This window comes from Sceloporus occidentalis, unplaced genomic scaffold (genome assembly GCF_023333645.1).
Source record: "Sceloporus occidentalis isolate IW3139 unplaced genomic scaffold, rSceOcc1.0.p SCAF_198, whole genome shotgun sequence".
NCBI lineage: Eukaryota > Metazoa > Chordata > Lepidosauria > Squamata > Phrynosomatidae > Sceloporus > Sceloporus occidentalis.
The window spans coordinates 1148417-1172653 of record NW_028317178.1 but is presented as its reverse complement, the minus strand read 5'-3'; the positions used below and the strand labels follow the sequence as shown (position 1 = coordinate 1172653).

At 43.5% G+C, this 24237-nt stretch overlaps 1 protein-coding gene across 1 annotated transcript in view; it reads right to left on the bottom strand.

Annotated features, from left to right (window-relative positions):
• Positions 1-18918: 18918 nt before the first annotated feature.
• LOC149278205 (calcium-activated potassium channel subunit alpha-1) overlaps positions 18919-24237 on the bottom strand; it is a 120855-nt gene continuing 115536 nt past the window's right edge. Inside the window, exons 29-30 of the mRNA XM_089502208.1 lie at positions 21148-21176; positions 18919-19070 (exon numbers count right to left, since the gene is read on the bottom strand). Coding sequence (XP_089358334.1) covers positions 18919-19070; positions 21148-21176 — 181 coding nt within the window. The remainder of the gene's footprint in view (positions 19071-21147; positions 21177-24237) is intronic.

Genomic DNA, 24237 nt, shown 5'->3' with positions numbered 1-24237 from the left:
TTGACGTCGCGAGCCCATTTGGCCGTGGCCGGCGCATTCCATAGGACAGGGACGGAGGAGTAAATTCGCGGGATGATTTTTGTTTTTTTGTTTGTTTTTTAGTAAGATGTCAAAAGATGCAAGAACTTGGAGGGGAAAAAGGATGTTTTTCTTGTTTTCAGTAAGACTGATTAAAATAAAATGTTATTTTTACAACCAAATCTGTTGTTGTTCTGTTATTTTTTTCAGTTAAACTTTTGAATTCTGGTTTCTGCTCTGATTTCACAAAAAACATTCCACGGTGACCACCATTTTTATCACATTGTAGGGAATTGCTCTAAATGTAGAGTCGTCAGTTTGTAAATGTGGAGCAGTCACCATGGAAACCAACTCAATGCCCCTCCTGATTGCTCCATCTGTAGCATTGTACCTAAATCAATCTTTAGAAGCAAGGCTGTATTTAGAAGAAGACTAATGTTTTTTATTTACCCCGTTTAGTTGATAAAGCCCCGTCCTGCTGTTTCTATACACATTATCGGGGCTTTTAGAGCTGTAGAACCCTGCAATCCCCTCATACCCAGCAAACATTCTCACCTCCTAGAAAAGAGGGGCATTGGGGGACGAAAGTGGGACATCAATGCAGGAAAGAGGAGCATCGGGGAGGAAAGAGGGACCTAAAAGGAGGAAAGAGGGACATCAAGGGAGGAAAGAGGGGCAGTGGGGGAGGAAAGAGGGGCATTGTGAGAAAAGAGGGACAAAAAGGGAGGAAAGAGGGACATCAAAGGAGGAAAGAGGGGCTCCGGGGAGGAAAGAGTGACATCAAAGGAGGAAAGAGGGGCATTGGGGGATGAAAGTGGGACATCAAAGGAGGAAAGAGGGACATTGGGGAGGAAAGAGGGGCACAGAGTTTTTAGGAAGGACCGGCCAAACTAAACAGGGGCACTTGATAGGTATGGAATTTGAAAAGTGTAAATATCCAAAAAGGAGTAAATGGCATATTTTGTGATACATTGTATAATAATTGATAATAATAATCCTCCCCGTTCAGAAAATTTTACAGTTTGTTACATTACAGACGAGCATCGGGTCCTATATTAGCCTTTGAAATGGCTTTAGGAGACATATTGATGGTCGGACACATGTCAACACGTACAAAGACCTACGTCCGTTGTGTGATTTGCCTTATAGGAAGAAACCGTGGCCACGCAGGAGAATGAGATGAAAGTGGAGTTTGTCAGAGTGACGGTGATGCCTTGTGAATGTAACGTGACTGGGACTTACTTTGCCCACAGAAATGTGCGCTCTTTGAAAGCTTGTGAAAAGGCTGATCCCGCAGTCCTGGTCACACTGTCAGAGAAATTAAAGAAGGACGGAGAATATGGTCAGAAAGACTCAACAGCGCCATTCTGCCCACTCTGTTAACCCCTTATATGAGCACGTTACGAAAGTACGGCCATCACCTCTGGCTTTATCCGCCGGTAACCGCTCTACATCAATACCAAATCAGGTTACCTGTCACATGCGGCACTTCAAAAGCTTATGGAAGTTGTCATTTCGTCTCGTCTTCAGATTGTGCTCCTTACGACGCGGGTTAGTCAAGAAGAGAGACGTTTCTTGTTTTCCTGCAGTATGTTTGCCCGACGTTCTGTGTTCTTCCTTCCCAACTCAAACAATTCTGGGTATCCTACAGCTGAAATTATTGACGTTAAGAGACATATTCCTGGGTCTTGCCCGTTGCCACTAATAAGGATCTCACAGTCTAATGGCAAAACTTTCAAAATGGTAAAAGTCAAGGTTGGTGTCAACCTCATAGCGATGAAGATCCATCATTTGTGGTCTTCTGTTTGTCCCATACTAGTTTATGCATCCCGTTCTCTATTTTGTCCATTTCCTGTCTTTGTTCTTCTACCCTCTACCTTGGTGTCTTCATGGTCGTTCTTCTTATCCTTGTGTTTATTTGTAAGTTTCCCATGGTAGCAGGTTATTTTGTGAATCATGGAACTTATCTACATATTGGTGGGATCTTCGGCTGGAGCTCCATGAAAAGCTACCACTGCGTTTGCCTACCAGCGTCCAATTTCCTTGGTGTCATGTTCACCCTATTGGGTGTCAACTGGAAGCCAAGATTCTGCAGGTTCTCTTAGGGTTCCAGCTGTCCACCTACAAGCAGGAACCATCCCTTTTGTTCTATTTATTTATTGAAATTCCTCTGAAACTGCATATTATTGATTATTGGGTGACTTTGGTGACTCTTGCTCCACTATCTGCAAGATGGGATATAATACCTCTGAGGTGTGGACAGACATCTGGCGCATGGGGCAAATGCCCCATGGGCCACTGGCCAAGAGCCACCGGGTGGTCAGTTTATATTGTTAGGTGAGGTCATCACTCCGGTCTCCGGTCATCACTCCAGACCCCACCAAAGTGCCAACACTGCGTAGCCAGAAACAAGCATTCTACATTATATTAACAGAAGAGCGTTCTTTAACGTCCTATTCTCTGCGCATGAACGGTTGGCAATGTTTGAATGGATAACAACAAAATCTTCACGGCCTTTCTAATGAAGCCACTTTCATGGACCTCGAATCCAATCTTTATATCCGACCCCCAAACCATTTTAATTCCAGTTTATTCTTCCATAACCTCTAAAAATGTTAAGTCTTCCAGAGCTCCGCAGTGATACTAACCCTTCCATCGGCCCCTCAGGTCCACGCATAGAAGAGGAAGCCCCCTCGCGCAGCTTATATGCCAAATCATTCCACTTAGATGAGGAAGAGGAGAGCGCCGGGCGTCTGTGCATGCGGCTGTGAGCATTCGATTCCTAAAAGGTCACCTATAGCCTGCCGTTTGCAACAATTTGTCCCAATTCTTGTTTATTTTCATACACCCCCCCCCCCAAAACAAATAAATAAATCTGTCCTCTTTCAGTTTTTTTTTCCTCTCCGGGTTCTTAAGGTCGGACGCGATTGACTAAAACGTGAGTCCGAACCTGACAAAACCTGTTGGCCGGCGGTCTGACATCGACGGGATACAATCGTACTTGACAGGCGGAGGAGGGGGGGGGGGGTAGGAAGGGAAAAAAAAACATCTCCTGCCCGTCATAAAATGCCAGACCCTTCTGCCACACACCACCCTTTACATCTCCTGCCCTGTAAGTCTTTCCTAAGCGGGTGGCATTGGGAAAAAAAATTATTGGGGGGGGGGTGATGGTTGAACCAAGAAAAAAGACAAGTAAAAGTTTGTGACATGTGTCAGGGGCTCGGCCATTGAGACACTGCTGTTTGACGTACTTGGACATGACATTAGCTGAGCCATGCGTGCTGGCTTCGGGACATGTGGAGTTTGGTGTGTGTCACATTTAATTCACATCAGGGCACGTCCAGAGAAGGGGGGGTGCGGACGGGGAGAAAAAAAAGCCTTTGGTAGCCTGGAAAAAAAGCAAAGAAAACTTTCGGTAAAGATGCAACAAATGACATTCTCCAGCGGTTTGTTGGGAGGTCCGCGTCCAAAGTCCTAATTAATACAGTTCGTTATTTTTATCTGGTCATTATCGGGTTCCATTTTATTGTTCCCTCAGTGGAGTTTTTTGGTTGCACGGATGAATAGGATTTCGTTTTTGTTTTTTTTGGTGATATCCTCCATTGCTTGTATCTGGATATGTCTACGAACAGAGGCTCTTTCCATTTCTCCTCTTCCATTGACGCGTTTAGCTTGACCCACCATAGACAGATCACGTTGAGATCTTCTAAAGCTTGAATCTACCATGCGAACAAGATATGTGGCTTATCATTCAAATATCCAAACTTATCATATCGTATTGGCTTTAGACATCACTACATTTTATGGTCAGATGGACTCTGTTGGGTCCTTTATTTGGTTTATTTTCATGACCTTTAACCTGGTGGTCCTTCAAATATAATGTCTAGGATCTCAGTCTCCTTTTCATGAGTTGGAACCTTTTTAAGTTTACAATACCTTATTAGCTGCCCTCGTACTCGTAGGGTGAGTTGTAGGGTCACATAAGCCTTCAAGCCCTCTTTTCGATGGAATTTGTAGGCCCCAATTCGGAAGCGAGACCACAAACTCTTCAATACCGCCCAGCTCCTAGGCTGGTTGATGGTAAGTCCAGCCAAGTTAGAGACCTCCATGGTGATTCAGATGTCAAACCATGTTAAATTTGGTATTAAGTATATATATATATTGAGAGGTCGACGTATATCTAACCTTGTGTAGCTCCACAAAGAAGGGGGGTTCAGGATCAAGCTCTTATTCTTCCAGAAAAAACAATCAATTTTTTTTTGTTTTAAATTTTGTATGACCCCCCCCCTTTCATTTTTGAAAATGCGGAGCTCGATAGCGGCAGGGGGTCCAACATATCGGCTCAGTGTATTGCAATGCTGCCTTTTTTCTGCACGGACGGGGTTAAACTTGGAATTATTTAAAGAGCTGCCAGTTTCATAAAAGCACTGAGACCGATTCCCGGGTGACATATTGCATTGTGACAGTCCCTGTCATTCTCCATTAGTCACTGCCTTCATGTCCTGCTCCTTCTGGTTTGGGAAAAGCCGGACTCATGAAATAATACACTTCACCAAAGTGGCAGGACTCGTGGAGACAGCAAAGTCCTCTGTGGACATTCGGCTTGTACCTGGAAGGGGGGCTTCTCGTTCCTGAAAGCGGCTGCTCTGTCGACGTAGCTGGCCTCGTTTTATTTTCAGCTTCACGTACCTTAATTCGGTTTGATGTCACACCTGCGGAGGCTTCTAACACTTTCACTTCTAGAGAAACGGACGTGAAGTTTTCGAGTGTCAGGAACTGCGCAAAGCACTAGAACCCAACCCCCCATAAAGGATTGTATTAATGGAGGTTTTACACCTAAAATAACATGCCCACACGTGTTCGAGGACATGGGGCAAACATGCTTCTGAAGGCCAATTGAGGCTCGCATGATGTGGTCCTGCAACCACCACTGTTGGGTCTGCTACTGGTGCGTTACCCCTTTGTGGACCCTTGGTGGTTCATTATGACTAGTTTCAAATTCACCAACTTGTGGAATGGAGGGTAACGTTCTTGGAACCTATTCATTAGGGGATTTGCTACACATTAATCAAATAACATGACGGGAACATAGACAACGAGGCCAACATGGGTTTGTTAACATTCAACCACAAGCACATCCAAGTTTTCATGATGTGGTCCTCCAACCTCCACTGTTGGGTCTGCTACATTATTGTCCTCAAGGAATACCCCTTGTCATGGCACCCCGGACCATCCCTTACCGCTAATCCGACACATCAGAAGTAAGGGATGGTCCCTCGGTTCCGTGGTGTCGCAGTGATCGTGGCCCCGGGTGCCGTGACACCCCTGTTTCAACATACTGGGGATTATCACTAATACATGGGCTCTCGGTGTTCCTGGAAGACCTCTTATGGAATGGGGATCCTGTTCTTGGGGCCCATTAAATTACCCCAGGCTGGAGATAACCGCTTGAGAGATCAGATGGCACCTCGGTGGAGTAAGCAGAGCTCCTGGCCACGTTCTATGCAACCTACAGCCATATTTATCGAGGACCTCGTCACGAGTGGATGCTGGAATTCCAATCAACTCTTGCCTTTTTTTAACGTTTAACCCAAAACGAGACTAAATCACCACGAATGCCACCAGCTGTTTATTCTCATAATGTAGCCAACTAATTAATATTAATGATTAGCCGAAAACTCCTCGCGATGTAACCAAAGCTCCCTGAGCCCGTCTCGGTGGTGTGCAGGCCAGAAGCTTCTTAACGAGGTCAACGCGAGAACACGTTTGCCCCCAGCAAGTTGGACGAACCCCACAAACCCAGGGCCTGTCCTCCCCTCATAGTTCATCCAATTCCTCCCCTGGCCCCTTCCTCGTGTTATATGAAGCTCCCTGACACTCTGCCGGAGTTTTGTATCGTACAAAATGCATCATTTTGTTCTGTATTGAAATGGCTTGTAGACTCATGCATTAATAAAGACCTTAATTAATAATACATAGGAAAATATATTGCATTTGCACATTTGGCAAGAAAGCAGCTGAGGAAGTTAATGCAAAGAGAACTTTATGTCTGAGCTGCGATCGGGAGGTTTTTTTTGTATTTTTATTTATTTTTTTATATTTTTTTTTGTGGAAGTTTTGCCGTGAGACGCACAAATAGAATTTCATACAAACAGATTTGCCGGGCAGCGGCTCTGAGTGTTCCCTCGGGAGGCGGAAGAAAAAAATCCTATTAATTATTTCCCAGGGACTAGATAAATGTTCGTACTAATTATATTACAGGCTGAGCGTTCTGACACTTAAAGGTTACTGGCGTACTGGAAGGGATTTTTTTTTTCCCGGCTTAAGAGGCTGGTTGAAAAATAGCTTTGGGCTCAAAGAAAGGGAAAAAAAAAAAAAAGTGGCGCATGGACCTTACCCTAGAACCTCCGACAACCCAATATCGCTTTCAATAAGGGAAGCGAAGGGTGGAAATATGACTTGCCCCGTATCAGTAAAGCAAAAACTTAATATTTTTATTATTGGGAGGGCGCTGATGTGGTACCAAGTTCGTATACAGAATTTATCTCTTTGGCTCCGTGCTTCCTGCTGAGCTCGCTGCTACATTCGCTCTCCAAATCACCGCCGACTGAAAAATAAATTACATGAAAAGGTTAATTCGATCTTCTCACAAAGGCATAGATTTCTTTAAGGAAATGCTTGAAAAAAAATATTCATTTAATGCATATTTATTTGGTATATATTTTTTCTATTTTAGTATATTTATTTCATTTCTTTTTTTCTGTAAATTTTGTATATTATTTGTATTTTATATATATATATATTTCTTTATTTATTTATTTATTTTTTGTGTACTTTTTCTAATTTTTGTATATTATTTTACTTTTTTTTGTAATTTTGTACAACTTTTTAAAAATGTTTTTTGTATTTTTTTTTTTTGGTGTATTTAGCTCTGGGATTAATAGGAGTTATCCCAAAACCCAGACATCTTATTATGTCAATAACATTAAAAGTATATATCCAGAAAGGGAAACCTCACCCCTATTAAATTCTCTAATAGCCCCGAAATACAGGGATTTTCTGAAAATATAGTTTTTTGGGGTCATGATTTTTATTTCCCTTTTTGATCTCTTATGCGAAGTTTTTGTGTTTTTACATAAGCGCTCAGAAACGGCGTCTTCGTAACAGGAGAAGGGTTGATACAAGGAGGGTTTTTTTAATTATTCTTTTTCTCTTTCAATTTCAGGCGGCCAGAGAAAAGCCAGCCTCATTGATTTTGCTGTCTAACGACTAAAAGAGATGTTATTTTGATTAATTAGCAAGAAGTTCCACCAGTGGGATTACTTCCCAACCCATATCGTGACATTTAAAGGCTGGGCTTTTTTTGTTTTTTTTTGTCACATCAGCCGGCTGATATGAACTGCAGATACTTAAATGTTAAGATGCAAGAAATCCATAGGTCAGCTGGGAAGGGAGGCCAAAGGGAGGCCGAATTCTATTATGATGAGTCTAGAAAGGGACGTCATCGGCTGAATTTTGCAACCGACGCAGTGTTTTAATTTAAGCTGTCAGGGGATGAATGCTTAGAACGTTAGGAGAGGGTTTAAGGGGCATGAATGTCAACTGGTCAACACCAAGGCATGAATGTCTACTGGTCAACACCAAGGCATGAATGTCTACTGGTCAAGACCAAGGCATGAATGTCTACTGGTCAAGACCAAGGCATGAATGTCTACTGGTCAAGACCAAGGCATGAATGTCACCTGGTCAACACCAAGGCATGAATGTCTACTGGTCAAGACCAAGGCATGAATGTCTACTGGTCAAGACCAAGGCATGAATGTCTATTGGTCAGCACCAAGGCATGAATTTCAACTGGTCAACACCAAGGCATGAATGTCTACTGGTCAACACCAAGGCATGAATGTCTACTGGTCAACACCAAGGCATGAATGTCTACTGGTCATCACCAAGGCATGAATGTCAACTGGTCAACACCAAGGCATGAATGTCTACTGGTCAACACCAAGGCATAAATGTCAACTGGTCAACAGGGGGATGTGGTAAGTCCACACGTTCAGATGGTAAAAAGTAAGTCAAGGCCACGTCTGACATGGAACCTGCAGCTGGTGGTCGTCGGAATTTAGAAAGAAACTGGGCAGTGGCAGGGTCCTTCTAATCTCATCAGGGGGCCACCAGTGTCTGAACCCATCATGGCATCCCACAGTTGGTACTAGAAACTTGGTGGTTTCTGAACCTGTGCAGGTCAGTATTGAGTATTAGAAACAGACAACGTCCATACTTGTTTGGATAAGCTGCTGAAGATACAGGGCCGGGCTGAACGTGACCCGAGGACCTCCAGTTAGAGGTCATCAGATACAAAAAAAGCCTCTTCTCCAAGAGTCAGCTCTCCGTGGGGCGAGTTTCTTGTCTGACAAGCACCTTGACTTTCTTGGCAACAGACGACAAAGTGTGGATAGCTGAGGCGGAGGGGGGGGGGAGTTGGACTCGAAGACAGGTGGGCTTGAAAAGCGAAGCCTATTTCAAGGAGCTATTGAAAGAGAGCAACATTTGTCACGAAGGCGGGTGACGGGTCTAATTAGCTTGTCAGTCTGACGGAGGCTGCGCCCGGCACCGCGAGCTCGGAACGATGGACTGACTGGCAGGGCGGCTGACAGACAGTCGATAATACAGCAATTAATGTCATAAATAATTCGAGGGCCAATTACAGTGGAATGGACACTGAGCTTGGAGAACAGGCGAAAGAACGAGGAGGAGGAGGAGGTGGTGGCTCCTTGACATGGCTGCTTGTCAGCAGAAATCCGGGCAGCCCCCGACCTCAGAACATGTTTACGCCTGGCGGGGACAACACACCGTGCATCTCATTTTATATATTTTATTTAGAGCTACAAAGAGAAACGATGTATCGAGAGCAATCAGCGTGGACATTCCGCCCGTTGCCACGGTGACTCGCGGTAGGTAGGGGGGGGTCAGAACTCACGGTTGCTCGGTAAATGAAGACGTCTCGGACGGCATAGATTCGTCTGAAGGCTGTGGAGGTTGCGGTGACTTTGCCGGCACTGACTCTATTGATTTTGCCGTTGGCTCGTTAGTTGAACATTCCCGGAGGACCTGTCCTGCCCCCCCACCACCACCTGCCGCGGGGGTCTCGCAGAGATCAGTGTCACCACCAGAGGGCAGCGTCAGACACAGCGTTTTGGGGTGTAGCATTCGCATATAGACCCTCAGCTGCCGCAGAACCTCTTGGACACCAAAGACTTCGCATGAAGAACCATGGAAACCAAGCTCGCGTTTGAGTATCCTGGGGCTGGAGACCCCTGAAGCGGCATAATGAGTCCATGGTCACATCTTAGATTTAGGAGCCATATGCCTATCCCATGCATGTTTAAATCCCCTCGCTGTATTAGCCTCTACCACCTCTGCTGGGAGGCTGTTCCCCTTATCCACCACCCTCTAAACGTCGGAGCCTCTGGTTCTAACTTTTCTCCTCCTTTGAAATAAAGTCCCTCCTGCGCGTTTTTTCAGTTTCCATGGAAACGCCCTACCAGTGCCTGCCTTTGTGTCACATGACCATTTTAGCATTCCCTGAAAAAATAAACAACGATGCAATTTTTTTGGGGGGGGTGGGTTTGTGGGTTCAACTGCATTAGGAACAATGTTTCTAGTGCCCCAAATGTATCAATTTTACCAAAAGGGTTGGAATATACCTCAAAAGTCCCCCCTTTTTTTACAGCATGCCTGCTACAAATGAATATGTTTTTTAAATCCCCCCCTCCCCAAGGCCCTGGACGCTGTGAAATATGAAGCGGCGCGGTTAATATATACCGCCGCGCCCGCCCGTAATGTGCCGAGACCCAGCTTTCCCCGATCAGCGGCCGAAGCCTTGGAACAAATGGTTTGGAGAGTAAATCAGGGCGCCGGCTGCCATTTCCTTTGGCGCAGAAACCGATGAAAGGAAGAGTAACGCGAAATAATAATTCAGGCTCGTAAATCACGCTTAGTATGCGAGGAAAGGAGGTGGGGGGGAATGGACGGGGGGAGCGAGAGCCGCGCGGCGGCAGCTGTTAGCAGTTAACGTTAATTCGCGGTGTGGAAAATTAAATGGGGCAGCGAGAGGAATCTCGGGGGTGTCGGGAGAAGCGGTGGAGGGCAGAAGACCTTCTTTCCGGCGCCCGAGAGGTTAAAGCGAAATTCGAAATTGTAATAATTCCTAATAATAATAAAATAATGATAAAAATAATATAAATAATAATATTAAAATAAATCATATTATTATTAATAAAAACAATAATAATAATAAAAATAAAATTGATGATAATAATAATATAAATAATAATAACAATAATGATAACAATTATAATATAAATAATAATAATAAAAATAATGATAATAATAATAACAATAATGATAACAATTATAATATAAATAATAATAATATTAAAATAAATCATATTATTATTAATAAAAACAATAATAATAATAATAATTATAAAAATAATAATAATATAAATAATAATAACAATAACAATTATAATATAAATAATAAAAATAATGATAATAATAATATTAATAATAATAACAACTATAATATAAATAATATTAATAATAATGATAATAATAATAATGGAGGGGTAACATTGCTGCTCACACGTTAGCTCCGTAGTGTCCCCCGTCTCTTGCTGTCTGTATAGTGGTACCAGACGTGGTGGGATCTCTCACTACATTTTATTTCTATTTTCAGATGAAAGATGAGTTTTCCAAAATATTGCACTTTTAGTTTATTTTAAAAAGTTGTAGTTTTTGCCCCCATAATATAAAGTTTTCAGGCAGCTGCATAGCAGCCGTTTGTATGATTCTCGCTCTGTTATCGGAGCCCCCCCCACTCCTTATCATAAAATGAATAAAAAAAAAATAATAATAAAAAAGTAAAAATGAAACCCTGGAGAGGGTCTCTGACTAGATTAAGTAAACCCAACCTTTTGGAAACGGCCATCTTCCCTTAATATCAACCATTTGTATGAGTTCTCGCTCTGTTATCGGGGCCCCAATCTACTAGACAGACACGCTGACTCCTTATCATACTGCCTGTGGGGAACAATAGAATGGCTCAGTCTTAGTCACCAACAGGACTCTCTCACTAATGAAAGTCTATGCAGGAACGGACTTCGTTAGCATTGCCATAAAGCGGCAGCTCAGTGTGGTGTTTGAGCCGGGAAAGTCACCCAAAATATCACATGACTGACAGCAATGGTGGCCTCCTACTATATACAGCTCTGGGGTTATATTACTGTATACAGCGCTGGGGGTTATATTACTGTATACAGCGCTGGGGGTTATATTACTGTATACAGCGCTGGGGGTTATATTACTGTATACAGTGCTGGGGGGTTATATTACTGTATACAGCTCTGGGGTTATATTACTGTATACAGCGCTGGGGGGTTATATTACTGTATACAGCGCTGGGGGTTATATTACTGTATACAGTGCTGGGGGTTATATTACTGTATACAGCGCTGGGGGGTTTATATTACTGTATACAGCGCTGGGGGTTATATTACTGTATACAGCGCTGGGGGGTTATATTACTGTATACAGCGCTGGGGGGTATATTACTGTATACAGCGCTGGGGGGTTATATTACTGTATACAGCGCTGGGGGGTATATTACTGTATACAGCGCTGGGGGGTTATATTACTGTATACAGCGCTGGGGGGTTTTATTACTGTATACAGCGCTGGGGGTTATATTACTGTATACAGCGTTGGGGGTTATATTACTGTATACAGCGCTGGGGGTTATATTACTGTATACAGCGCTGGATTTTACGAGAGCCGCCGCTTCTTCCTGGTAAAACGCGAGGACCGCTCTCACTGCGAGGGTCGCAGACCCAAAAGGGCTTGAAATGGCGCCTCAGTGTGGCGAATGCCATGAAGTGCGCGTTATAAACACTCGAGGGGAAGTGGGCGGTTTTTGGTCTCACTCATTTTAGATCGGGTAACGTATGGGCGCGCCCCCTTCCATGGTGCAGAGATCGTATTGGTTTACAAAGTTAGGGGTCCAGGAGAATGAGAGAACCAAATATCTTGGGAAAACGACTTAAAATGAGCCCCGGCAACAAATACAGGTTAGGGATCAGATAGGCCAGACCTCAGTTCCTTTAGGTCCAGTCAGGGCTGCCATCAGAATACTTGGGGCCACGTAGGGCCTCCATGCTCCTTCCACCGCCCTGCCCAATGCTCCTCAGCTGCCCCATCCTACACTCCTGCCCCATTCTCAGAATTAGGTGTCCATCAGCTTCATCATCTCATTTCCAAAATAAAAAAATTCAAGAGGAAAAACTATTTTTGTGAAACTCGTAAGAAGTTTGGGAAGAAACAGCCAAGTTTTGGTGAACGCGGCGCGTGCGATATATCACGCGTGAGCCGTGCCTGCGCAGCTACTGGTGAGACGCCCGATGCTTCCGCTGCGAGACGGGAGATGCTGATGTTCTCGGCTGGAGCTAATTCTTTTTTTTTTCTTTTTTCTCGAAAGAATCATTTCCCTCCCTCGTCTCTTTTGTATCAGGTTGTGCCGGAATTTAGTGTCTGCGGATATCTCTGGATAGGGTCATCATTCCTACGTTGCCTCGTTTGTAAGATTCATGGCCTCCATACATCACCGCAGCACCTCCGCCTGGCCATATGTTACCGAGATGCATCGGGCCGGGTCTCGCGCTTAACGTATGCATCAGCCGATGGCAGTATCCTTGGGAGCTGAGGACAGAGAGGCGGCTGAAGGCACCGGGGATGATGAGATGCGTTACGGAACGCACCATAAATTGTGATACTTCTTGAGTGTGTTACGGGAGGTGCAGACGTGGCGTCTTGTTTGTAGACAATGTCTTCCCACCTGCTTCGCTTTATACGTGTATTGGTTACCGACTTCACTTTCCCTTCTTTGTTTAATATACGTCAACACCATCTCCGACATGTCCATCAGCGCGGGTTCTAGATCTCCTCCAAGGCTTGATGTCCTCCAAGGTGAAGCTCTCCATTTTCCATTGTCCGGTTTCTGGCCCGTGGCCCATTAGGTGGGTTACTCTGATATCAGCTAATGGCCTTGCTGTGATATGTTTCACGTGTGGCCACCCTGAGTCATCATGGCAGCCACCCAACATGACGTAGACATCTGGTGTCTCCCACCGACGTCTTTGTTTAGTAATGTTCTAGGTTTGCTACATCATTATCCAACACAAATATTAAAATCCTCCGGGGGATATCATTGGCCTCCATGTTCCTGGGTTCAGCCAAAATATTCCCGCCTATGCTTCGTCGTCCTTGTCCTTGGACTTCTTTATATAATATGTAAGCCGACATCCATTAATAATAATATTGGTCAAAAACGTCGGGTTCTTCTATAAATGAACTAATATCAGAACCCCTGAATTAGATTGTGACCACCATGATTTGGCAGGAACCAGAATGATACAGCGCTGATATTTTATATCAAACTCTCTAGAACTCTCTAGAACCTTCTAAAAAAAAAAACAGCTAGTCCTACTGCTATTATTTTGATCCACTATATCTCCTGGGATGTTCTGGGAACAAAGGTGTTAAAGACTTTTAGAAAATGAGATGAAGATAAAAGCACTTAACCTTGAGGACCGACGCCATGCGTGTGATGTGGTTTTATGGAGCTTAATGCATTGTTCTTGGTTATATACTGCACTGCAGAATTTAGCATCACCTCCAAACCGTCGGCCTGCACCCTCTTGTTACTCTTAATGGCTACTAATAAACCCTCCGACCGCGCATTGATTGCAATAAGCCCGTGCTTCTTGGTGCCAGATGTCGTCATCTTTATGGAGCTGGCGCTCAGACTTCATTCAAGTGATTATAATCACACATGATTGGGGCAAATAACGTTTTTTGGGGGTTCTGTTGAGGAAGCCAGGTCCAGGTGTTGTTGTTCATGAAAAATGTGTATCGGTTTTCAAAATGTCTTCCATTCTGTTGCATTGACCCTGAGTTTGGTCTTCTTCCCATCCATGTGGAGACAGAGAGGTTGACTAGTTTTGAAATGGGAACAATGGGAACATAAAAGGCTATGCGATTCATCTAGCGGGAGGATAGGACATCATTGTGACATCGTCAGTCATGGTGCTTCCACCCTCATCCACATTAAACAGGCCTTAAGTCCCCTGATATATGTAGCCTATGGGTGGCCAGCCTGTTGGAGTAGTGATTGAATGTGGTACTTCAATGAGTTGAAGCATTAGAGACTGGGAAGGTATTTCATATAGTGTACTTGAGAAGGATACCCCTCTAGAGAGGGATGGGGGTACCGTCAGATGCAATTACCACCAGTGGGATTATGCAGAAGATGGAGGACCTATGTCCCTGCTCACCCAACCCTATGTCTAGGCACCCAAGAAGCAGACGAGTGCTGGCCATGGCAGAAATGGATCGCTATTACCTCCAAAAAATATATCCTGGTAGGTGGGTCGGCAGATGGACCTTAGGTTGTACATCATGGGACCTTACCTCTGTCTCTCAACCTGGATCCATGACTTGGATCCAAGACCAGATAAAATGTGTCTTATTGGGGTTGTAACGTGACATTTATTTATTACTGGTGATTCCCCTTAACCCTACTCTATCGGTTCAGAGACTTAGACGTGATGTAACGACTTTTTACCTATCCCTCTCGTGCCAATGATTTTTTTTGGGGGGGGCGTGTTATTCCAAGATGATTTCTGGAGCTAATGGCGCTAATCAATTTTCTCCCGCTAGTTTTTAGGACCCTATATTTCTCCTCTTTATTACCTTTTTTTAAGCAGACGCTCCTACAAATCTCTCCAAACAGATGATGTTATGCTCACCGGACCCTGATTGCATGCGCGGCTTCCGTCTTGTTCATTATCACAGCTTGTCTCTTCACAGTCGGTGGAAATCTTCTGTTTCAAATAACAACAAATAAAATATAGCGAACGCGATGTGCCCGGGCTTCGTCTCGACTTTCAAGGTTGGGAGTAAATGGATGATATTCATTGGTTGGCGGTATAGTCTATTCATTGCTGGGATATGTTATGGAGATGCTGGAGGACCAGCGCGCACAAACCAAATTGGGGAGAATTTGTCAATAGACCCCCTTCGCCATCGACGGTAATGCTTTTGTGCATATGGTGGGGTATATGGATGCAACGTGGCTTCATTTGCCCTCCAAGATGCGTATCTGATGTGATGGAGTGGACATGATGTGAGTATGCCCCCCCGGTTTTGGAATCAGGTGACCGCATACCCTAAAGTTTAAGCTTGGCTGCCGCTGGTGATCCCACTTCTGCCACCAAATGTAATGGGAACTGGGGCCAAGCCCTGGTCATTGTCGTCGGATTTCGCTCTTCCTCATCCTTTCTCAAGACCTTCAAGGAGTCCAGAAGGCTTGGCTGGCTCTTAGGTCCTGTAAAGTGTGCGTGTGCTCGGTGGCTTGCGCCCCACCATCGCTCACGGCGAAGCGCAGCGGGGTCTTTCCTTCTCCCTCATACAGAACGCTCGGTAACTTTGCTGCGGAGTTTGGCAAGGACTCGGCGAAAGCAAGGACTGCGCAGGAAAACCGTGACCCGACTTCTCCGTGATTGACGAGGTCGCTAATGCGATGTGAGAAACTGATGCGGACGCGCAGAGGCTCATTCACAGTGTCAGCTTAACATTTACTGGGGGTAGGAAAGACTCCTCTTGTCTTTAGCAGAGTTCGGGTCGGGCATTTAACCGTTCCTTACTTTTTTCCCCCCAAGAATTCTTTTCTTTTTTTAATATTTTTATTTGAAGCGTCGTTTCATTCCCCTTTACCGTGTAAGCTGCCCTACAGTCTCCTTTCTTGCCGTCACCTATATATATATATATATATATATATATACGTATAAAAAGTACGTCACTGGGCAGGGCTTAAAGAGAAGGTCCAATCATATTACACTTTGATTGCGCTATACTATGATTGGTCTGTGTGTCCCCCTAAGGTGCCGCGGTGAGATGTGTCTTTACCTGGGCGATGGTGGTTGCGGAAATGGCTGTTTCTGTCCGCTTTCGCGGAATTGTCTTCCCTGATTTATTCTCACCAGCATCTATCTCCAGGGCGGAATTCTCACTATGGCTATCGCTTATCTCGTAGGACAAAGTTCCAGAGATTATTCTGCCCCATTTAAATAAAACCACCTAAGTGACCTTTACTTTACTGAGAGCGTGGTAGATAAGCGGAACAGCCTCCCAGCAGAGGTGCTAGAGGGTAATACAGCGAGGGTATTAAACATGCATGGGATAGACATACGGCTCCTGAATCTAAGACGAGACCAACGACTGATTAAGGTTTGAGTCTTTACAGCAGGAGAGACGGGTCGACTACAGGGGCCGGATGGGGCCGATCTGCCACAGAGAGAGGTGGCCTGGTTTATCTAGTTGCCCACCCGGCCGTTCTGTTTCAGCCGCGATGGAATAGACGCTAGGGATGATGGAGAGATGGAGGAAGAGCGTGATGAATGCCGCGAAGGGATAAGATGTTTTTACAGCTCATAGAGCTGTTACCTGCCGCATCCCTTCCATCATTTTTAATTTCAGCTTTTACGACCGTCATCCTCCCGACAGTTTGATGCAGTCATGGCAGACTTGTTATGCTCATAAAATTCTCGTAACCCACTTAGGAGAAAGATTGAGCCTCTAGGGAAAGTCTCCGATTTTACTGGCGTCCCTGATGGCTTCCTCGAAGAGGAACGTATATCAATCTCGCCAAGGTGGAGAACTTCTACAAAGTAATTACTTGAACTTATACGGGGGTATTCATATGGATCGACAAGACAATGGAGCAACGTCTGCCATTTAGAGGGGGTAAACGGCGGGCCAACCTGAGGAAGCCCATCCTCATTATTCATGTTGTTCTGAAGACAAGGCTTCTTCAGGAGTAATGTCTACTTTTTAGCAGGTTTACATTTTCTAGCAGTTCTTGTTATAATCAGCTAAATCCTCTTGGGTGCTTCTATTTCCGGTAAGAGTTTCTGCCCCAGTTGGTTTGGGCTGATTTTTTGACCATCACAAGGACGTCTGGAAGTTGCCAGGTCCTCTCCGTGGTTTCCGTGGAGAGGCAGGGCCTGCAGGAAGTAGAAGCACCCAAAAGGTTTTATCTGGTAAACTATAACAGCGAGAGATTTCGGGGAAAAAAGGAAGCGGCCATGAAATAACATGGCCATTTATATAATAAATATAAGGAAATAGACATTACCGGCCATGCCTTAAGTTACCCAAAGCAAATGGATCTGGTCTACATGTTTCAGGTGTTGGGGTGTTCATGACTCCGAAATCCAGTGTGGTTTATTTCTTACCATTTGGTTTAGTGGTTGCTTGAAGATCTTAGAAACCCTGAGTGTCCCTCAAGAGCTGGGTCTGAAACTCAAATTTAAGTCACAAGACTAATATCAGGGTTCTGACGTGAGAATAGGAACACCAAGGATTACATTTATAGCCCCTTCTAAATTGTAACGTTTGGCATGGACTGGACCTTATTAGCACTTACCTTATAATCCTGGTACTTGGGTTGTCCATACATTCTAATCATGACTATTGCTTTTGGCTGAATTCTTTAGCATGCATGCAATAATAATTCACTAAAATCGATCGGAATGACTTGGAAACCTTGTGTCCTGTTTTGATTTTTTTGTACACGATACCACACTGTCAAGCAGTTCTAGATACTACAAAGATGTGTTCTAGATATCACAACTAGGTGTTCTAGAAAAAAGAGGTCCAACCTGCAACCTTAAATCCCTTTGGCAGTAGAAATATTTATATTATTGTTAATACTCATTAAAAACCCTCAGGCTTTGTGGGACCTCAAGTTGGACAACCCTACGGAGATCTAAATCTGATGGGATTGGATCTAGCATGATAGGAACCCTCAAGAAACCTTACCCACAAAGTTCAGCTGACACCAATCATGCAAGGTGGACACAATAATATAATGTCTTGCAATAGAGGTGTTCTAGGAAGGTCCAACCTGCAACCTTAAATCCCTTGGGCAGTAGAACTATTTATATTATTTTTAATACTTATTAAAACCCTCAAGCTTTGTGAGACCTCAAGTTGGAAAACCCTACGGATCTCAAAATATGATGTGGTGGATCTAGTGTGGTAGGAACCCTGAAGAAACCTTATCCACAACGTTTAGCAGACACCAATCACGCAAGGTGGAGACAGTAATATAAAATAAGCCATTTTTAAGATTTTTTCCAGATGTCTTACAATACTCTGTGGCTGAAGCATGAAACAAGACAATCACTTTCTAGACCCTCGACCTTCGCAATGCTTTGCGTGGCCCTCAGACCGGTCAACATTTGCCAAGGTTCTCGGAGGAGAACCGAGATGCCGTTTATAGCATTAAACAGTTTGACACAAAAGCAAATAAAATTGTTTAGAATTCTCTGATCACAATGGCGGTTTTGCGCATTATTATTATTTTTTTTTCCTCATCCTTGGTTTTTGGGCAGAGACTTGACTAAAAATATATATTTATATATATATTTTTTTTCTTCTTCTTTCTAACGAATAAAAATAATTTAAAACACTAGAGGCTATACATGGTTATATAGATGCTGTTCGTTTATAAATTAAAGATTTGTACACTTTCTTCTTTTGCAGTCTCTGTTTTGCTGGCTGGAAATACGAAAGTCTCGGGACGGGTAGACCTACACGTCAACATCGTCTCCCCCGATCTCCTTCACGATGGGGAGGTTTTTTTTTATACAATTTATTTATGTCCTGTGGCATTATCCTCCATGTCTGGACATGTCCTCGAGTTCAGAAAGTATTTTTTTTTCCTTTCTTATTTTTCTTTTTTTTATATAAAAAAAAAGTTTGTTTTTTTTGAGTCTCGGCTTAACATTCATCTTCGACTTCCCGGATTGGCGGTATCAGGCTGCTTGTTGATTTGTACTGGTTAATTTGATTAGCCGCGTGCGTACTCATTGGCTTAATCTGAATGTTTCTGGGATAAGTGTTATCCGTTTCATCTGTATACCATTTCTTTTCTGCTGTGGAATAAAGGAAGGGGGGGGGAGCGGTGTAGAAGGGGTGGGGGGTGCATGGGGAGACACAACATAAGCCATACAAGAGAATGTGTAGACAAGACCAGAGGGGTGGGCATAGGAAGAGTTCATAATAAATTATGGGTGGGAAAGAAGCATTTAAAGAAGTCAAGTGAGTTATTAGTAAGCGTGAGCGAGTGGAAGACAGGATTGGAGGAAAGGGGGTCGGATTGGAAGAAAAAAGACAAAAATAAGGGGGGGAGGGAGACAGAGGCATCGTTAGTGCTGGAAGCTTAAATAATACATCAGTCATCACCAAAATAAATCAAAACATGTGCAGAAATTTTAAAGAACAGAAAAAAAGTGAGGAGAAAAGGTAGCAGTGAAGGGTGGGCGAGTGGTGGGTTTGTAGAAGGTGATAGTCCTGACCTTGGGTTTTCCCACCAGGGGCAAAAAAAAGACTAATAAGGTGAGACCCTAAAATAAAACCAGCAGAAATCATCTCTTTTGGGGCTCTTTTTTAAAGGCCGCCCCTCCAAAACATATTATGCACTTTTTTCAACGGGATAATCTGACCCTTTAGCTATTTAATTCTCAAACTCCCCTCCATAGTCACAAATTGGCCGATACTCGCTACTCATGTGGGGGCGAATAATTCCCAAAGCAGTCGAGGCTAGTGCTGCACACATTAACTGTCGTTACAATAAAAGAGGAATATTTCAGTTTAATCCCTTTTTTTTTTTTTACCCTTCGTCTTTTTAAGGCTCCCAAGATCTTTTCGAACACATTGCGGGGCGTGAATTATGAATGAGGTTTTAAAAGAAATGCATCTAGGCGCTTCGTTTTAACAGTGGGGTTGTATTAAAAAAACTCCGAGATGTGTACACATCAAAATAATTTCGCTTCCATTTAAAAAGCTATTTAGAAAGCATCTGACGCACCGAGGAGGGAAATAACTCATACAGGAAAGGAGACACTCATGTCTCATAGCAACCTTTCAATGATAGCCATAACCGCCATCCGATGAGCACATTTCATATATATAATGTTTAGGATTATTATTTTTTTAATACAGGTTTTTTTTCCCTCCCCGTATGTTTATGCTTTTGGTTCTTGAGTCGCGTCTTGGGATTTTTTTTAAATAAAAAAATAAATAAAAAGAATAGTTTTGCGGAATATTTTATTTACTAAAATATTCCGCTTTCCTGATTTTATCTGAATACGATGCTCGATTACCATTAAAGCTTCAGTGCCTTTCGCCCCCTCTCTCAACACCCTTTGAACCCTTTAGTTTGTGGGTTACTCTGCTACAGTGTAAAAAAAAACCTATACAACTAATTACATTTATCCGTAAAAAGGAAAACAACAAAAAAAACAACAAAAAAATATTTTCAGTCTTTAATAATTAATTGATCTTTAAAATCTGGGTTTTTTCTAACTGTTTTATAGCACTATTAGGTCTAAGTGTTCATAGGTGGGATTGGACAACCCACCCCGGTTGTGTTGATCTAGAACAACTGCAGAGAATTCTCTGTGTTCTAAACTCCATCTGGTGAATACATAGACACATATAACACGTACAATATGGCAATGATGGGCAAAAAGAGAGGGAACGGGAAAAGGGGGTATGTAGTTTTTTTGGAGTGGGGGGAGGAAAAAAAACCAACAAGACATAACAAGTCTACATGCGAGAAGGCAAGCAAGCTGGGCATGGGGAGCCACAGGGACACAGGAGCAACACAGCAGCCACTTCAGACCAGGACTCCGAGAAACTCCAGACGACAGAACACAGAACGAGAAACAGGAAAATACCAAAGGGGGGGACCCTTTTTTTGCAGCTGGAAGGTCCTTCGCGAGCCCCATGGAGCACCCACGGCCAAGCAATATGGGTTAGAAAAGTCGCGCGGCCTTCCAGCCGTAAAGAAGCTTGGAGCGGTGGCCTCCACACAGCTCAGATCTCGTCGTTGTCTACGTGTGTCGCAAATTGTTTCACAAAAAGGTTTCACAAGGACAGAGTTGTAGAAGGAGAAAGAAGCCCACAGAAGCCTCTAAGTGCATGCAGAACTGGTTTGATCCATACCTTGACCCATTCTATTCATCCTTGTTGCAATTTAGAGAGAGAAGTAAGCTAGGGTGAGTTATTCCAACGCGTTTGATGCATATAAAAACGCTACACTTTTTGGGGGGGGTTAGGCAGGGCAGAGGGGCTAGTATTTAATGGACTTTCTTTCTGTTCTACACATAATCTTACATATTTTCTCTAGCAATAACTCAGTGTTGGCTGACGCGTTTCACAAACCAATCTCCACAGTTAGGGAAATGCGGACTTCTGAGGTTTCTGGCCTCCATTAATGAAACAGGTACAATTCCCGAGGGATAAATCAGATCTTTAATTGATAAAACACATTCACATTTAACAAATTGAGATCTTCATGATAGTTACAACGATTCCATGGCTCTCCTACCATTCGTCAGAATACAGTGTGTCGGATTTCCAATAAGTAGCTTAAAATATCTCAATTTAGAAAAAAAAAAGCATGCCTAGAACTACAGATGATGCGAAATGCGTAAGGGGTGCTTTGGTATGAGGAAGCTGCATTCAAGTGTTTTAACTTATACATCGGAGGCGATCGCGCAGGCACGTTTCTGGTGGAACCATTGTGTGCCCCGTAACTATTACATTGACTTAATATTAGTGGCTTGATGTAGATGGACACAGGGAGGTGACACTATATTTCACTAAATACGGCATTTGAGAGCAGAAGTCGCAATATTGGATACCCCAAGGCAGGTTCTTGGGTGAAATACCCGCAGTGCAATGGGGCTGGAAGCCATTTTAGGTGTAGATATTAACATACTCTGGAACGCTCCAGCTTTTGCCCGGAGACTCCGGGTGAAGCGTCGCCTCTCCGGTTCTCCAGGTCACGGAGCTTAATCTCCGGGGGATGTTTAGGCACGCCCAAATTTAACTGGTCTATGGCTAGCCACACCCACATATGTGGCTAGCCCTCCCATGTCCCTTGTGAAGCCATTCCCTCCTTAGGGGGAGGTCTCCAGGTAGCCGGAGCTTGAATGTTCCCAAGCTTCATGAATTAAGTCTTCCCGATCATGTGCCTTGGGCTTCTAATTTCGGGTTTACTCTCATCCCCCTAGTGGACAGTTATGGCTATAGCACTCTCACTGTACGTCTAGTGTTACTCGAAAATGCCCGTGTGGCATCAGCTCGAGTGATAAATGCAATATTAAAGTGAAGAGTTTAGGGGCAAAAAAGGACACAATATGAGAAAAAACGAATATATATATATATATTATCAATAACAAAATAGTGAGCAATAAGGCACTGCATGGCTTTCTTTCAGGTAACCTACGAGATTCTGGCACTGTTATTTTAACCGAACCCTCCAATATCCTTTGGCTAAAGTAATTCATAGAAATAAATAGGGGGAAAGGTTACGTAGACGTTGACAACAATCACAAAGCTTTCCAAACGTTAACGACTGCATTCTACACAGATAGAGCCAGAGCCGAGCCAACAGGCATCGCATTTCTGAGATTCCCGCTTATTCCAAATGTTATTCCAAAGTCATAGACCATGTGGCATTTGCCTTAATGTCCAAAAGGTCAAAATCTGTAACGATCGCTCCCAAACTCCGATCTCCAAGAGCCTTTTGGGTCAAACATCTAAGGTCCTCTAACAATTCTCCCGTCCGTTCCCAGTCTAAATCCAACCAACCAAAAAAGCCTCCCGTAGAATACCGTCTTTCATCCCGTGAGAATATGTATCTTTGGTTATAAACTATGGAAGAGTGAGCAATTCTAAATTTAATTTACACCCATCCCTAGCATATCTCCATAAAGTATTTGTCCCACCATATACACGGTGTTACAATGTGTCCAAGGCTCGGTACCACCACTCAACGGGTTGCATATTCTTAGGTTTCTGTTAAGTCTTTTCATATCTTTCTAAATATTCCTCTTTATCAAGCTTATCCTAATAGTTAGTTTTACATCTACCAGGCTTCATGTGTGGGTCGTTAGTCTCTAACTAACGGTCCTTTCCACCAGAATTGGTCTACACATACCATAGCTGGTATTAACTCATGATGGCAAGTATTGGTAGATGCTACCATACTAATCTTTTTCTTCTGGCCCTCAACAACTTGAGGAGACTTGATTCAAATAGGCAGGAGGACCTTATAGAGCTAGACTAGTGTCTTCCAAGACAACACAAGGGGTAGAAGGACAGGAGGGAGAGTTACAGAGTAAACATATGAGGTGAAGGTGAAGATTTGTCTAACTACGAGGCAGTGTGTGGGCATCTCGTAATCATGGTTTACCAGGGCAAGATTCAAGAGGTGGAGGCTCCCCTTGCGGCTTCCATCTTTCTGACCGCACACATGGTTCAGTTCTGTACTCTTTGTGATATATCTACGCACACAAACATATATTTACTGACAGAAATACTGATACTCAACACTGTACACACCCCCGTTTGGAAGGCGTTAGAACAAATGGCATTTGGCACATATTTTTTTATAATAAAAAATTCTATAAGTCGCACAGACGTATCTACAGGCATGCTGGTTCTTTCAGGGGTTAAGTGGAATATAGCTTTAAAAAATATAATTATTTTGAAGTCTTAATGTAGTTGCGTTCTTGCATATATAGATATATTATGGCTGCATAAGATATGCTTCTGGTTGCTCTAGTGTTGAACTTCTCTCTATAAGCGTCTTCTTCTCACATCATAATAGGGATTTAAGGTCTTGACCTTTTGGTGGGTCTGTTGACCCCAGACTGTCCTACAAAATAGCCCCTCCCAAAGCGACACCCATATTGTTAGAAAGTTTCACTGTAGAAATAATACGTGTTGGTCAACAAGTCAAGAGAAGCTAAACTCGGAACCTGGAGCTCCAGAAGTCTGGGCTTTCTTAATGGACCCGGGTGTTCTTAGCTCACCCAAAATCTTGCTACTTGCCCTATGTGCTACCACACCACTGCGGTCTTCCACTATGGCACTGTTTATTACTGCATTAAAGTTTACTTTCATTCATACCACAGCCAATCCTCCCTAACAAGAACCATAATCAAGCTGTGAACTAGGCTTGAATTGTTGACCAACACTGTCTCCGATCTATTTCCGCAGATTGATGAGTAGGATTATGTGTTG